The sequence below is a fragment of the Cheilinus undulatus genome, linkage group 1 (assembly GCF_018320785.1).
Source record: "Cheilinus undulatus linkage group 1, ASM1832078v1, whole genome shotgun sequence".
In the NCBI taxonomy this organism is placed as follows: domain Eukaryota; kingdom Metazoa; phylum Chordata; class Actinopteri; order Labriformes; family Labridae; genus Cheilinus; species Cheilinus undulatus.
The window spans coordinates 29,006,162-29,021,111 of record NC_054865.1 but is presented as its reverse complement, the minus strand read 5'-3'; the positions used below and the strand labels follow the sequence as shown (position 1 = coordinate 29,021,111).

The 14,950-nt window shown below is 37.5% G+C and overlaps 1 protein-coding gene and 1 long non-coding RNA gene across 2 annotated transcripts; one reads left to right on the top strand and one right to left on the bottom strand.

Moving 5' to 3' along the window:
* Positions 1–2,842: 2,842 nt before the first annotated feature.
* Positions 2,843–11,607, bottom strand: LOC121512329 (secretory carrier-associated membrane protein 5-like). Its single transcript, XM_041791549.1, has 7 exons — positions 11,476–11,607; positions 10,979–11,041; positions 10,781–10,900; positions 8,826–8,982; positions 6,714–6,815; positions 4,973–5,090; positions 2,843–3,964 (listed from the first exon to the last, which is right to left on the bottom strand). Exons 2-7 carry the CDS (start codon positions 10,983–10,985, stop codon positions 3,785–3,787), a joined length of 684 nt encoding a protein of 227 aa, XP_041647483.1. The 5' UTR covers positions 10,986–11,041; positions 11,476–11,607; the 3' UTR covers positions 2,843–3,784.
* Positions 11,608–13,973: 2,366 nt separating this feature from the next.
* Positions 13,974–14,303, top strand: LOC121512336. Its single transcript, XR_005992098.1, has 2 exons — positions 13,974–14,059; positions 14,167–14,303. It is a non-coding gene; the product is annotated as an uncharacterized LOC121512336 (long non-coding RNA).
* The last annotated feature ends 647 nt before the right edge of the window (positions 14,304–14,950 follow it).

Sequence of the window (14,950 nt, the reverse complement as noted above, 5' to 3'; positions counted from 1 at the left end):
ACGTATTTGTGAGTGTAACACAAACATAAGCATGCCTGTGTGAGCACATGACTCTGCATCAGTACACCTTTATTCAGAGGTAATGTGTCTATGTGTTTAACAGCATGAAAGGGCACTCTATCTCCATTTCTCTGGAGGAATAAAACAAAAAGGCCCTCTGTGCTCTGTAAACTGTAGGTCACACAGTGTCCTTTATGTGAACCTCACCTCCTCCCTCCCTCTTATCCCCTGTCGGTATGACTGATAATGAGGAAGAGATGCATACTGAATTCTTTTTGATGTAAATGTGGCATAAAGAAGAAACCTAAATACCATAGTGGAGATTTTCAATTACTTCCAGTCCCCACAAGAAATAGATTTCTTCCTGACCTTCACTTGTGCACCAAATGGCTAGTCTATTTCTTATCAAATCATAATTCTAAAACTCCTCAAATGTTCCAACAGCAGTGTATTTTTCTAAGAAACATGAACTAAATCCATGATCTGAATCAACTACAAGGTTGTAAATTGATGTCTTTGACTGTATTGTCCCTGATTGTTATGACACACTTTAAGAGAAATGCACATTTTAGCATCATTGTTTTGGTTGTGAGGCTTGTAAACTGTTTTGCTGCACAATCCAGACACAGAAAATGCCTCTAACAGCAGCTGACCAAGTAAGCCTCTGCTTTTTTAACATATTGGACAGTTTAGCTGCAAAAAAGGGAACACAGAGAGAGTAAATATTAGAGTAAGATCCAAAAGATAGCCATAAACATGACTCAAAATTAATGCTAATGTAGCCCCCTATCAGCTGAATGTATAAATAAGCAATTATTTTCCAACCAGTGTTGTGTTTACAGCTTGTGTGTGCTGAAACTAATATTTCTGTCTGTGTTAAAGACTCACAACAGCTGTTGGATGCTAACAAGTTAAAAGTCGCAATGTTGCTGAAAAGATGAGTTTTTCCCCCCAAGAAATCTTTTTAAAAAATGTATGTAGAAAAAATATAGAGAAGGGGTTGCTTCTTGCTTCCTTTACCCCCCACCTTTTCCTTTACCACAGTGAGTGTCACAAAGCCAACGTGTTAGTCCCAGCACAGATGTAGGTTCATAAAAGATGTTGCTCAAGAGTGCCTTTGTTTGTATAGGAGCAGAAAGCCAGGTTAGAATTTGGCCCTGTTGTTGAGAAGTGGCTGCAGCATCCACCAGGCAACTGTGGAGCGATGTTAAGACACAGCTGACATCTTGGTTTGATGTGCTTCTTCTGTTCTAACCAGGCTGAATTTATTAAGAGGCATACATTCACCCAAGTTTTAAAAGAAGACAGAATTATTGGGAAGAGCACTGGTGCAGTCTTGATTTGTTATGAATCAATGACTATATTCTGTGGCTGACAACCAGTGCTGTTTACCTGAAGGCACAACTCTTTGCTGTCAACACTTGTCACAAGAGATTTCCATGTGCACGGCAATTACAGTGTTTGTTGGCGGCTGCTGGTGGGTCCTCTGGGTATCTGTATCGCTGTATAATTTCATCCCCCCTTTCCACAGAGTAATTCCATCACACTCACAACAACACAGGGAGAGAAGACAGTGAAGAACGAGGACATCCACAAATAAAATGGTATCTAATCAACAACAATCAACTTCACACAGCATAGCAAGGTTAAAAATGTCTTTCTCTAGATGATTATAAAAAGGTGCCATTTTCTTAAGAAAAATAGTGTCAATAACCTTAACTCCCTCTGCTCCGAATGCACTTGTACTTCATCAATATACCACTAAGGAGAAAAAAGAATATAGGTTATACAGTGCCCCTGGTGGACAGTTTTCGTAAGTGTTTTACAGCCAAAGAGAACCAATACTACCACCTGAAGGCGGAGAATGTGCCTTCTATTTTTAATTTCTCATTTTAACAGTGTTTAAATGTTTCTGCAGTGCCATTTGCTGTGTGTAATGTAATGGAAACAATTTAAAATCACATTTTAATGATTGAGTATAACGTCTTTATTAAATGGGGCAAATATAACAAAATACTCAAACAAAGAGGCTCTTTATGCAAAGTAACCTCACTGAGAAACTTCAGAAGATTAATGTAATGATTGTTATGCAATCTGTGGACATTAAACTAAGCAGCCTGTCTCAGGATTTTGTTTAACCAATGAGGATGCTCAATTCTCATTTTCAGATAAAGTATGAAACTGGTGAGTCTGCCAAGTGGCTCAAATGTATAAACAGTGCCATCATTTATCATTTACACAGTGATAGTGAATAAAAAGAGGAAAACAAATAAACAAGACCTCTAATTTCAGTCTTGACTGACACGGATATCTATTTCCCTGAATGTTCTCCAAATATGTTTGAATATAAGCAATTCGGTCTCTTAACAAACATGGTGGTGATGCAGTTACCAAGGGTCAGAAAGAAACTTTATTTCTATCGTTTCATAATACAAGCTTGGAGGAAAGAGAGAGTGGGTGATGATATGCCATTCAACTGTCCTTGAGGAGCCTTTAGGCAGCATTTTAACCCAACAGGTCCACGCTGATGGAAGCAACCTCAATAACCAGAAGTTTAAAATTTTGTTTTAGTGCATAGTGATTCCAGCTGAACACAAAATAGCCAAACACTCTGATGGGTGTCTAATGATAACTGCCATACCCATAGTTTTCATTTGCTGTTTATAATCTGGGAGAGAGGAATAATGAGGAAGAAGAGATGGCTCCAAGAAACAGGGACAAATAGAGACAGGAGAGAAGAGACAAGGAGCTGACATAAATGCACACCATGATCTGTGAAGGATGAATGAAGGTAATGTGTTCATGTTGGATGTTTTTTATTTCATACTAAAACCATCAGCGCCTCTCAGTGGTCAAAAAGCAATACTGCATGAAGAAGCTGCATTTGACACATCCATTTATAAAAGGAAAAATGATGGAGATTTAGTACAATCATATTTCTATGAAACTATAGATGATTACAATACATTGGTCAAACATGTCACTTGTTTTGGCTGAATCTGCCAAACAAAACTTCTTTTTTTGTGGTTAAAACCTGATGTCAGTGCATGGAAAAAATGTCAAGTCTTTTCATAGTTTCACAGTTTCCTTTTCAAATTGAGCCTTAGTTTTTCTATAATACTGTTTCCAACTGTTACAAACACACACATCCCTACATTATAAAACCTTTCAGTTCACACTTATTGCTAATAAACTGCATAGAAATATGATAAAGCTTTGATGAAAGTAGCTGAACTTCTATCTTTGGTAAACCTTTGAATTTATGACACCCCAAAAGTTACATCCTCTACCTAAAAGTGCTTTTCTAATTTTTACATTAATTCTATGTTATATTAAAAAAACAGTTTTACTTTGTTTATACTTTATTAAAAATAGCTAAAACCACATGTCAGCACAAAAAGTACACACAGAGCTCTCTACTACAGTGAGACACATTCACTACTAGTTTAATTTCAAACTCCCATATCGACAAAAAATGTATGAAATGATAAAAAGTACTATAAATATCCTGCCCTTTAAAACACGAAGGCAAAAACCAGTTTCCCACAGATGATCACAGCTCTAAGATGATGATGAAATCCTTTGAAATCACTGCTCTTGCTGAATCAGTGACAGGACAAATTGTAAGAACTGAAAGTGTTCTAAGTGGGCCATATATAGAAACTCTTGATAATTTTGCTGGATGAGTAATTTTATGGGAAGAGGTCAAACCTTCCTAACCCTGTTGCTCAAACTTTGGCATTGCTGTCCCATTGTTTTCTTTGACACCTCTGTGTTGCAGAGGCTACATCTGGTTATCGTTGTACTGTGGGCTGGAGTACTGGTCCTGCATGGCTCCTGCTGCTGCACCCATGGCTGCCTGCTGGGCCGCTGCCTGGACATGCGGATTCTTCCAGGCTCCTGTGGTCCACTCCTCCTGAGCTTTGGACATGCTGGCCTCACTGCCACGATAATAATTATGAATCTGAGGGAGAGGTGGAATGACGTTACAGTGTCAGATCTTCATGTGTGGAGGGTAAGTCTATTTAAACACTAAGGTTAATGTTGTCCTGTAGAATTATGAAAGGTTTTTCACCTAATCAGTGAAACTGTTCATCAATTACAGTGTTTAAAGCCCAGTTCAGACTAAAAATTTGTGGCAAGACAAGTTAAAACTGGCAACTGCTTGCTTTGACCTCAGCCTCCAGCAGCTGTGTTTTTAAGTTTGATGTGCAGCCAATGGAGGAAACACGAGTGTTTACAGGATGAAATTTCTGTGTGAAAACTTAAAAAAAAGGATTCCAAAATAACATCATGATTTTATTTATTAAAACTGGCATCCATGGCTTTTCAAAAAAGGCTTATATTTTCCGTTTTCACATTCAACGTCCAAACATCTTTCTGCAACTTGACAAGCTAAATCTCAGGCAACGGCACCAGGATGCGTGATTTCAAGCTGAAACAGCTCGGTTCAGACTGCTGCAACTGTCGCCAACGACATTCTAAAAACAATCTCATCATTTCAGAAAACTTTGGTCTGTGCTGAGCTAAAGGGACAGTATTAAGACTTAAACAGCACATGTTTTTATTCAACTTTAATTCTGCTATCAGTTTGGCTTATATTCTATTACTTTGAATATTCTGGGAAGCAAAAAAGCATAGAGCGAATAAACTGCACATGAAAAATAGCTTTACAGCCATCTTGGGAACACTTGCACTGTTTGGTAAATTGCCCCCTTTCTTACATTTTTAAAAGGAAATCGTTATTTTTTCCGAGCATTCATCATTTTAACAAAAAAATTGCTGTTTTGTTGATAAAAGACAAAATGTATTAATCTGGACTGACTTAAAACTGTGACAGTATTCTCTGCCTTTGCATCATAAAAAAGATAAACATAAACAACATACATCAGTGATTATAGAAAATGTCAGAAAATGCTCTCATATAGATTTCCTGTCTGTCTTTCTATAAAAGCAGTGGCCTTATTCTTACCCTGGTGAGAGCGATGAACGACAGTGAGGCCACTGCAGTGAACATGATGGTTGGTACCAACATGATGAGAGCGATCAGAATATTATAGCTGAAGAAAGAGATGGTAGCCAGCCAACCACTGGAGAGAAAAAGAAAATCAATCAATTTAGAAATATGACGACAACATATTTATATGTAACTGACACTGCTACTGAATATCAGGATGTTATACACCAGTCATTTTGTGAACTTTAAGAGCTGCTGTTTAAAGTTTAAAAGTTCTGCAGCTCATACATGATGATATACAGCGGCACATGGTGACATTTATAAACTTTATGGAGGCTGTCATAATATTAATTCCTGATCATCAGCCTGAGTCGGTGACATTTTGAGGGTCTCCTTAACGGCCTCTCAAAATCTAATAACAGGGCGATCATTAAAGTTATATGAGGGCAATTCCTGATGTTCCATCACTGTCATGTTAATGAAAGCAGAGAACAAGGTGTTTAAAAATGTCTCCTTATCCTGCTCAGTACTTGAACTCAAGATGTTTCATCTAAAGCAGATTTTGAAATCTTAACAAACAACATCTGAGTTTTAGTGGTGGATTTTGTAAAACATTGAATCATCTTTGCAAAGGCTTAAAAAATCTGTGAGCCTTTGCAGTGACTGAACTAGAGTAGCTCCTTACTGTAATGGCTCTTTTGCCTTATGTCAGAACATCTATTTAAAAAAGGAATTTATAAAATCTGTACAAGATAAAATGACAAATTTGGCCTTAATATTTCTTTTTAAGTGATAAACTATCAGTAAATCCTGTGAAAGTTTTTTTTTTCTTTTCTTTAAGGACTCAATACAAAATAAAGGCATTTGGATAAATTGATATTTTTGGAATTTCCCCTAATGGGACTAAGGAAAGGATATCTTATTTTATTTTACGTTGTCTTAAGCATGCAAAAAAATCTGATTTGATAAATTGTGTTTCATCAGAACATTTCCAATGAAATGCTACTCATTTAAAGAGATACATAAACATTTTGGCAAATTTGCCCATTGCCATAATTCCTATAGTCTTAGTAATAGGTTTGTTTCCTTTAGTTGTCGCTGCAAGCTGTTTCTGGATCTGACAGGACCGTTAAACCAGCTGCACCGCTAATGCTATGGAGACAGATGGTATTTTTTGGCTTTCCCTCATCAAACTCATCAAATACACAATCCAACAACTCCAAAACGCTCTCGTGGACAAGTTGTGACCTGCACATTCACCACGCTATGAAATACCCATGAAACGTTATGAGACGGAGATGTTTTAAAGGTAAATTCAAAGCCGGAACTCCCAAGTAACTATGGCACTGCCACAGGTGCGCACTGTGTCACTCCACCCAGTGGTTTACTCGGAAAGTAGTTCAGAGTATTTGCTTCATGTGCTGTAATGATACATAATTATACAGTATTATTTCATAGCATGGTGAATGTACAGGTCACAACTTGTCCACGAGAGCATTTTGGAGTTGTTGGATTGTGTATTTGATGAGTTTGATGAGGGAAAGCCAAAAATACCATCTGTCTCCACTGAGTTTGCACAGCAGCTCCGAACTCTAAAATCTTAAAATAGCTTGCACAGACAACTAAAGGTAACAAACCTATTACTAAGACTGTAGGTATTATGGCAATGGGCAAATTTGCCAAAATGTTAAAGTATCCCTTTAACAAGCAGGCTGAGTAAAATGGTTTAAATACATTCTTAATTTCTGACACTTACCACACTCCCCAGCCAGGGATGCCAATACTTTGGATGATGCTGATGCCAACTTGGGCCATAAATACAAAAAAGAACAGCATGAAGTTGAAAGAGCTGTCCGTCCTAAGAAAAAGAGATAAGGCACATGAACACAGGAATTACACTAGTTTTGTAAGTTAGCTGCACATTTGTAGTGAAAGCATTTGCTCTGCACATTATTCTACTTATACAACAGATCCCACAGAATGAAAATGCCCAGGCTCTTTCACAGTCTACATGAATTATTCTTTTACATGCTACTGCCAATGTTGTATCAGTTCTTCTATATATGCTCTTGTCAGTAGTGAACCGTTGGTCTCCTGCCCTTCTGTGATACTCTATTGAGGGGATAATTACATAGTAACAAGAACAAGGAGATCCGTGAATGAATTAAGAAAATAATTGCACTGGCATTGATAACATGAACGTGCTAAAAAGCGTGTCCCCTCATGATGGGCATAATCTTCAAGACAACACAGGATTTCAAAATTAAGTTGCCCTTTCGTTGACTGGATGTTCAGAGCAATCTTTGGCCTCAAAGGGAAAGGCCAAATCTTTTATTTCTGCTGCCACTCAACACTTTCTCAGAAGAGGGGAAAGTGTCTAAAAGCCCCCATCCACCATGGGCCTTTGCCAATAAGAGGGATGAGTTTTATAGAGTCATTATCGTTGCAAAACTCAAGGGTGCATTTTAATGTTCTGAGAGCACGGCTTGTTTTGGGCTCAGATTTTTTCTTAGATTTTCCATTAAGAATGGACTAAACTGCCTCCTTGTGCTTAGATTTTATCTGTTGGTGCTCAAAATTCCTGCTTGCTCTCAAATCTTTGGTTGTTCTCTCAACACAGGGAAAGTTTTGTGAGCATGCAGATAAAGTTTGATTTACACATAGAGAAAAATTAGACTGTCAGTTTCAGCAATAATTCATTTTGTGATTTTGTGTTGCACCTTAATTCTAACTTATGAACTGATTTTGGGATATAAGCAGCTGTTTTTGCCTTTAGTTTGTTTATTTTATTTCAAGTCTTTCATTATGTATTTATATGATTGTTTTGTGAAGATTCAACAGATACTATACAAGAATTCTTCCTTCTGCTCCTTTTTGTTCAAAGTTTAAGGTTTTAAGTTAAATGCAATTTGTTTTGTTGTTTGTTGTTGTTTTAATGAATGAAATTAACATATGAATGAAAATGAAAATAAAAAAGCAATCTCAATGAGAGGAGAATGGTTTGACCAGGAGTGCAGGAAATATGAGAGTAAGCAGACGTTTTGTACACAAACAGAGAAAATCTAAGCACAAGGGGGCAGTTTTGAACACAGAAGCAGGTTTTTATGGAAAATTTGAAGAAAACCCTGAGCCTAAAATCAACAAGTCTTGTCCTCAAAATGATCAAATATGCTCCTGAGTTTTGCAACAAGAATTACTCCATACCATATAAATTCTCCAGACTAAGTATGGGGAGTCTTGTATAGTTATATGTTATTTTTTGCTTTTGTACATTCTTTAGAGGGCTGCACAGTGGTGCAGGGGTTAGTGCTGTTGCCTCACAGCTTGCCATTCAGGGCCTTTCTGTGCGGAGTTAGCATATTCTCCCAGTACATGTGTGGGTTCTCTCCAGGAACTCCAGCTTCCTCCCACCAACAAAGACTTGTCAGGTTAACTGGTGACTCTAAATTGGCCATAGGTGTGAGTGTGATTGTGCCTGGTTATTTGTCTCTGTATGTCAGCCCTACGATTGACTGGTGACCCTGCATCTCCCTCAACAACAGCTGGGATAGCCTCCAGACCCAGTGACCCTAAACAGGATAAGCAGTGTAGATGATGGATGGACATTCTTAGAAAATCCCTGGTTTATGGAGTAGAAAAGAATGGAGGCCATCCCTTCCTAACAAGGCTTAATCAAATTTCTTATGCAGTCAACAAATATGCAGCCATAACTGCAGTGAACTGTCAAAACTGAAGCCAATAATTTATTGATAATAAGGTTCAAATGCATGATACAACTTAAAACAATTCAAAGTTATTGTCACTGTTCAACAGATAAAATACACAGAAGCAGAATAATACAATATTACATATTTCATGTTGGACTTACTTGAAGGCCTTGTAGATGGCTCTGAACCAACACACATAGGAGCAGGGAGTAAACATGAGCAGCCAGATGATAGCCAGCCCAAAGTTGGTGACACCTCCCCCACCAAACATCCACGCAAAGCAGCCAATGAGATTCACAGCTAGAGTAGCACTATTCACTTTAAGACCAAAATAACATTAGAGATTATAAGTATCGATAGAAAACAAACATAAACGGTAAACATATACGTATAGACATGCCCATGCAGAAAATAGTTTAGATAAAAGAAGAAAAAAGTGGATGTAAAGGTGGTAAGCAAACATATTTGAAATGGTATAGCAGTAGAAGACATACGAAGTGGCTCCAAATAGCCTTTTTGTGCATGTCCTTTACTGTTTATCCTCATAAATATTGTAAGGCTGCAGCAGGTCCTTGCTTAAGTTGCACAATTATAACTGGAGCTCTGTGCTGTCATCCAATCTCGCCTCTTTAAGCTAATTTTAAGGTTGGTCAGTTCCCAGTTTGGAACCTCTGAAAAATTCACAGTTTTTCACAATGTTACTGTGAGGAAAACACAACTGCAACATGACAGCAGTAAAGGAACAGCTAAATGAATAAGATGCACAACAGAGAAAGTCCTTTTGGGTTCAAATGGTTTTTACATGTGAGAGTAAAATAATGACAGCTCCTATAAAAGTAATCTCCCCTTTGGATGTTTTACCATTTGATTTTATAAACCAATAATGGTCAATATGATTTGGCTTTTTTGACAAAAATAACAAAAAAGGACCTCTTTAATTTCAAAGTTAAACAAAGTAATGTCAATTAAAAAAATATGTCAGGTAAAATATGTGACTGCATAAATATTTACCCATTTAAAATGACTCACCTAATTCAACAGAGGTCCAGCCAATTGGTGTTAGTAGTCGCACATTTTATTTAACCTTTATTTAACCAGTTTAGTCCCACTGAGATCAAAAAGCCAAATTATATTGACCATGAGTGATTTATAAAATCAGCAAATAAGGGTAAATCATTCAAGGTAGTGAATATTTTTATAGGCACCGTACAACTAAAGAGTTCATGAGTGGAAGAATTGTAAATTTCAAATGCAAGCAGCATGCAGAACATAGCAACAGAGGGAGAGGGAATTTAAGCAGATTCAATGGCAGATTTAAATACCTGTTTATATCTATTGTGTCTTAAGAACCCTGCAGAAGAAATAAATTAGTTACAACCTCCAATGGGTTAGCATGAAATATATTTCTAAAGAGTAAATGATATTGAAACAAATATATGTCCTGCAAATGCAACAAATATCAGGTTATAAATTGCAGTAGCTAAATTACAGGCAATAGGCCCTTGTGGATGTGCTTTTTTGGCAAAAGTCAGATGCAACTTGTAACGATATGTTTTTTAACTGTTATTTGTCTCATTATTGTTATCTAACTGCCAAGTTAGTGGCATTGCACCTGTGTAAATGTCGCAGTAGATTGAGGCTGTTTCTTGTTCCTCTCCCCTTCATGGCAGGGAGCTTTTAGACCAGAGTAATATCACATGCATAATTGTGCTGCTTGTTTATGGTGTAATAAACTTTGATGAAAGTGCTTCTGGCAAAAACTGTTAAACACAATTTCAATGTTAACTGCTCTGCTCAAACCAAGGCCATCTGGTCAGTGCTGTGACTCATTAGCAAATAAACCAGTCAGGATAAAAGCCAATAAAAAAATCAAAATCTTTGTGGATCAAGGGGACCCTTGTAAACCATCGCCCTTCTGTTACACTGTACTTCTTATCATGAGTTGCAGAGAGAAGACATTTTATGGGACCTCCAGGAAAAATTTGATGATTCCCTTTTCTTCAAAGGAGAGTTAGGAAGCCTCTGCACAAAATGTCATTTTCATAGTTTATATAGTAGCCTGATTCAAGGCTGATACATAGTAAAACCAGTCCATTCTTATAGTAACATAACTCACATATCCAAAGGTGGTACATTTTCTTGCACATGCTGCGATGCTGTTCAGGAATCTCCTCAAAGTCCTGGTAGAAGCAAGGCTTCAGAGGGATGAATCCAGGTATCGGAGGAAAGTTTGGCTCTAAGACAAACAGGTTTATCACAGTTAGAAAGAGCAAGTTGTATTTTTTCCCCAAGTTCTTACTCTTTAATTACTGACCTGCCATGTGGAAAGAGTGTACAGCTAGCTGTTGAGATGTACACCTTTCTCAGTCTCTTCAGCCTGTCAAAAAAGGAGTAATTATTATCATTATTATTATTATAGTCGTTGTAAAGCATTTATACGAGTTTTGGGTTCAAAGTTTACTCTGCAGGTCACAGGTGTTGCAACAACATATTTTATAGGATAGGTGCTGTAACAGGAGCTGCTATAAGCTAAGCTAACACGTACTGCCCGGGGATTTAAAGTGTGTGAGCCCTCAAGGCGACGTCTCAACGCTGCTGATCAGATTTTAACCTCTGAATCCTTCCGGTTTCACTTAATAAAAACAGAAAATGGCCTTACACGACTTCACTGAGGAAACGAAGCAAAACACTCAAGCTACAGGAACACGTGCTAACTATACTGTGTATCTGTGAAGTCAGTGGGTTATTGGACAGAGAGCTGACCATCATAGGCAGGAATTACGGATTTCACAGAGAACATAATCTGCTTACCTCCTCCAGAGAGCAGCCGTGTCTCTATGAAGTCCACAGTCTCTAATAAAAATGCCACAGCGTGTTAAACGAAGCAAACACTTAAAAGGCTGATGTTTTCTATGCTAAACTATCAGACTATTTTAATATTTTCTTCAGCACGGTTTGGCCACAGCGATCAATCCTAACTGTCGCGTCCTTCAGCCAATCAGAGCATTTGATTCTGCTGTCACTTTGACTCAGACCAATAGGCAGATTGCTTAATTCTTGACGTTGCATTGTTGACCCAATCACTGATGAGCTCTCTGTCCATGGTGCTGAAACTTGTCACACAGATTTAGGTTACACGGCGTGTCGTGTAAGTGTAGACTAGTACGATCATTTCACAGCAAGGTTTTAAACTGCTGTCAGTATGACATGAGAGACACTGTCTAGCTTTAATCACAAGGGTGTGTTGGTTTGTATTTGTTTTTTTTCCTCGAGAATGCCTGCAGCAGTAATTTACACTTCCGAGTATAAAAATAAGTGAATAAGTGAAGTGATAAGTCAACTATTAATAACAGATTAGTCCGTATCACAAGAGATGTGGTTTTACGAACATTCAGTGTCTCTTACCCAATTAAAGTATTGACAAGACCTAAATTCCTTTAGACTTTGAAAATGCATCTGTATGAGACTCTTTGGTAAAGGCCATCATTTATATCAGTGTCCAGAACGTAAATGTTGGACTCAGTTTGTAACCGACTTAAAGTCAAAGTGACTCTAGCTCTCCAGCATGGGGTGCGGATTCACTGCAGGGATAGATAAAAGAACATTGCAACTCTGATTCAACATGAAACTAAATTATCTCTGAAAACACTTTTTGGCACAAGTTTGCTTGGCTTACTTTAAACATACTTTTTAAAAGCTGGTTGTAGAATGATGCTACTTTAATTTAACCACAATAAAGAGCCACTTGTGTCTCTTTAAGAGCTTCATTGCCCAAGTACAGGACAAGCAGTACTGCACAGTAAGTTTGATTTGAAAAGTGCACAAACAACAGCAACAAGAGGTGGAAAAAGTACAGAACTAATGTTCTCAAGTAAAGCTACAGTTAGTCTCATCAAAATTACTTAAGTAAAAGTCAACTACTTGACTATTAATCTACTAAGGTAAAAGAAAAGAATCTTATTTGATATTTACTTTAGATATATATGATCCAAATTATTATGCAAATTGGGTTTTTAGAGTCATGAACATTCGTTCTTTTCTGTTTTTCAATTCAAATTATGGATGGTATTTTATCACATGACTCTTTGATCACTGAAATCAGTCTTAGACACCTGCAATAATTAGTTTGCCAGGTGAGTCCAGTTAAAGGAAAACTACTTAAGAGGGACATTCCACATTATTAAGCAGGCCACAGGTTTCAAGCAATGTGAGAAAGAAAAAGTATCTCTCTGCTGCCAATAAAGCATCAAATAATGCAATGCCTTGGACGAAGTATGAAAACATTAGATAGTTCACGAAAACCTAGACGTGATCATCATACTGTGAAGAAATCTGTGGCTGATTCAGAGCACAGATGGGTTCATGCAGATAAGGGCATAATGAGAAAGGTTTATGCCAGACAAATTAATCAGATTAAGAGAGTAGCTGCTAAAATGCCATTGCAAAGCAGCAAAGCATTGCAAAGGAGAGAAACTCATGGTGTGGCCCCCAATCCTCCCCTGACCTCAACCCTGTTGAAACCTTTGGAGCATCCTTAAGCTAAAGATCTATGACCAGCGAGATCTCACGCGACTTGAGTTCAAAAACGTTGAACACATTTTTTTAAAGTGTAGAAAATATGAAACAGAAAGAAATGCATTAAAAACAATTTATGAATTAGAACAACCTTGGAGTCTGAACAGAATTTTAGGAAGAAAATGAGAGACTGTTATAAGGCTCTTTTAGTCTACCCTAAAAGACACAGGATTAGAACGGAAAATATAACTATCATATTCTTCCATTATTATTTTGTAAGACTTTAGAATGTAACCTGAAGTAACCCCAACCCGTAAGTTACACACTCATGGTCAGATTGGTAATTTTTGGTTGAGGTTGAAAAATCTATGTTGATTCAGTGTTTATTTACAGTTACCATTCCAAAGTTTGAAAGACTGTTGTTGAATCAGTGTAGTATAGATGATGATTTTTCAATGTTGAAATGCCTGACATTGAATTGACATCATTTCAATGATGCTGATGGGTGGGTGGAGTGGGGGCTGCTCACAAGACCAGCGAGATCTCATGGGACTTGAGTTCAAACAGTGGGGGGTATTTGGGCATTTGTGGCAAGTGGGCACAAAACGGCAGAGAAATAATACTTCATCCTTCTCTGTGTGAGACAAACTGGTAAAACCTTATGGAATATAATTTATTATCTCATTCAGATACCATTTCTGGTTCCTGGTTGGTGGTGGTGATTACTAACTTCACTGTGTTTCCTCTGAGGCTGCTCCCTTCCCCCCTTGTGGCGCTGAGGATGATTGGACACACCTGTCTCTGATCAGTGATCAAGATCCCTTTAAGAAGCCTGCAGAGACTCTCCTCTGTGCCAGAGAACTGCCAGCTACTCCTTGTGGTAACATTGGTCCTCGGCTCTCTAACCATCAGTGATTTTCTCGTGAAGATATTCTCCAGTATTTTTTGTGACCTCGCTTCTAACACTGCCTTTATTCTTCTTTCCAGTGCCTCACTCGTTTGCCTTACCACAGCCCAGCCTTAGCACTCTCACTCCGGAGCCCTCACTATTTCCCCTCAGTGGACTCCTTCTCTCCCTTCACTGTGGAAAAAGATTCTGTTCAACAATAAATCTGTTAAAACTTCTTCAGTCTGGTTCTGCCTTTTGGGTCCAACACTCCACGACACTTCAGATACCACTGACAAGTAGACTACTTTGGAATGCTCCTTGTTGAACTATACTATAAATAGAGTAATAAAGTGAGTATTTTTTAATGAGGCATATTTAAAACATACAGAGGAAGGTTAACAAGTGTTGAAATGTCCCTTTAATAATAACATTGTTTCAATGTATAATGCAATGCATATATATATAGTTGAATCAGTGCTTAACAAATTTATTAGACCACCACCCAAAGTAAGGTTTATGCCACAGCTGCCCTAAATTAACAGCATTGGTAATTACCAAAATTATTTTTATGTTTCTGCAATGGTTAATACACCAATATGTAGAAGCTCTTTAACCCAAATGATATTTTTAATGCTAAAATATAACTATTACTGTTATCCATGAATTTTCAAATTTACCGATTTACAAAAAAAAAAAAAAACCTGAAAAAATAGTAAAGCACATTATTATTTCTTGATTAGTATGTCAAATTATAGTTATTTACTTGCATTCCTGAACAGAAAAATTTGTTTTAGTGCTTGAACGTTATGCTTGATTAATTTCTGACTTCTCAGAGAAGCCCAGTGAGCCGGCTCAAATCTGGGTATAAAAAGGTGAATTCAG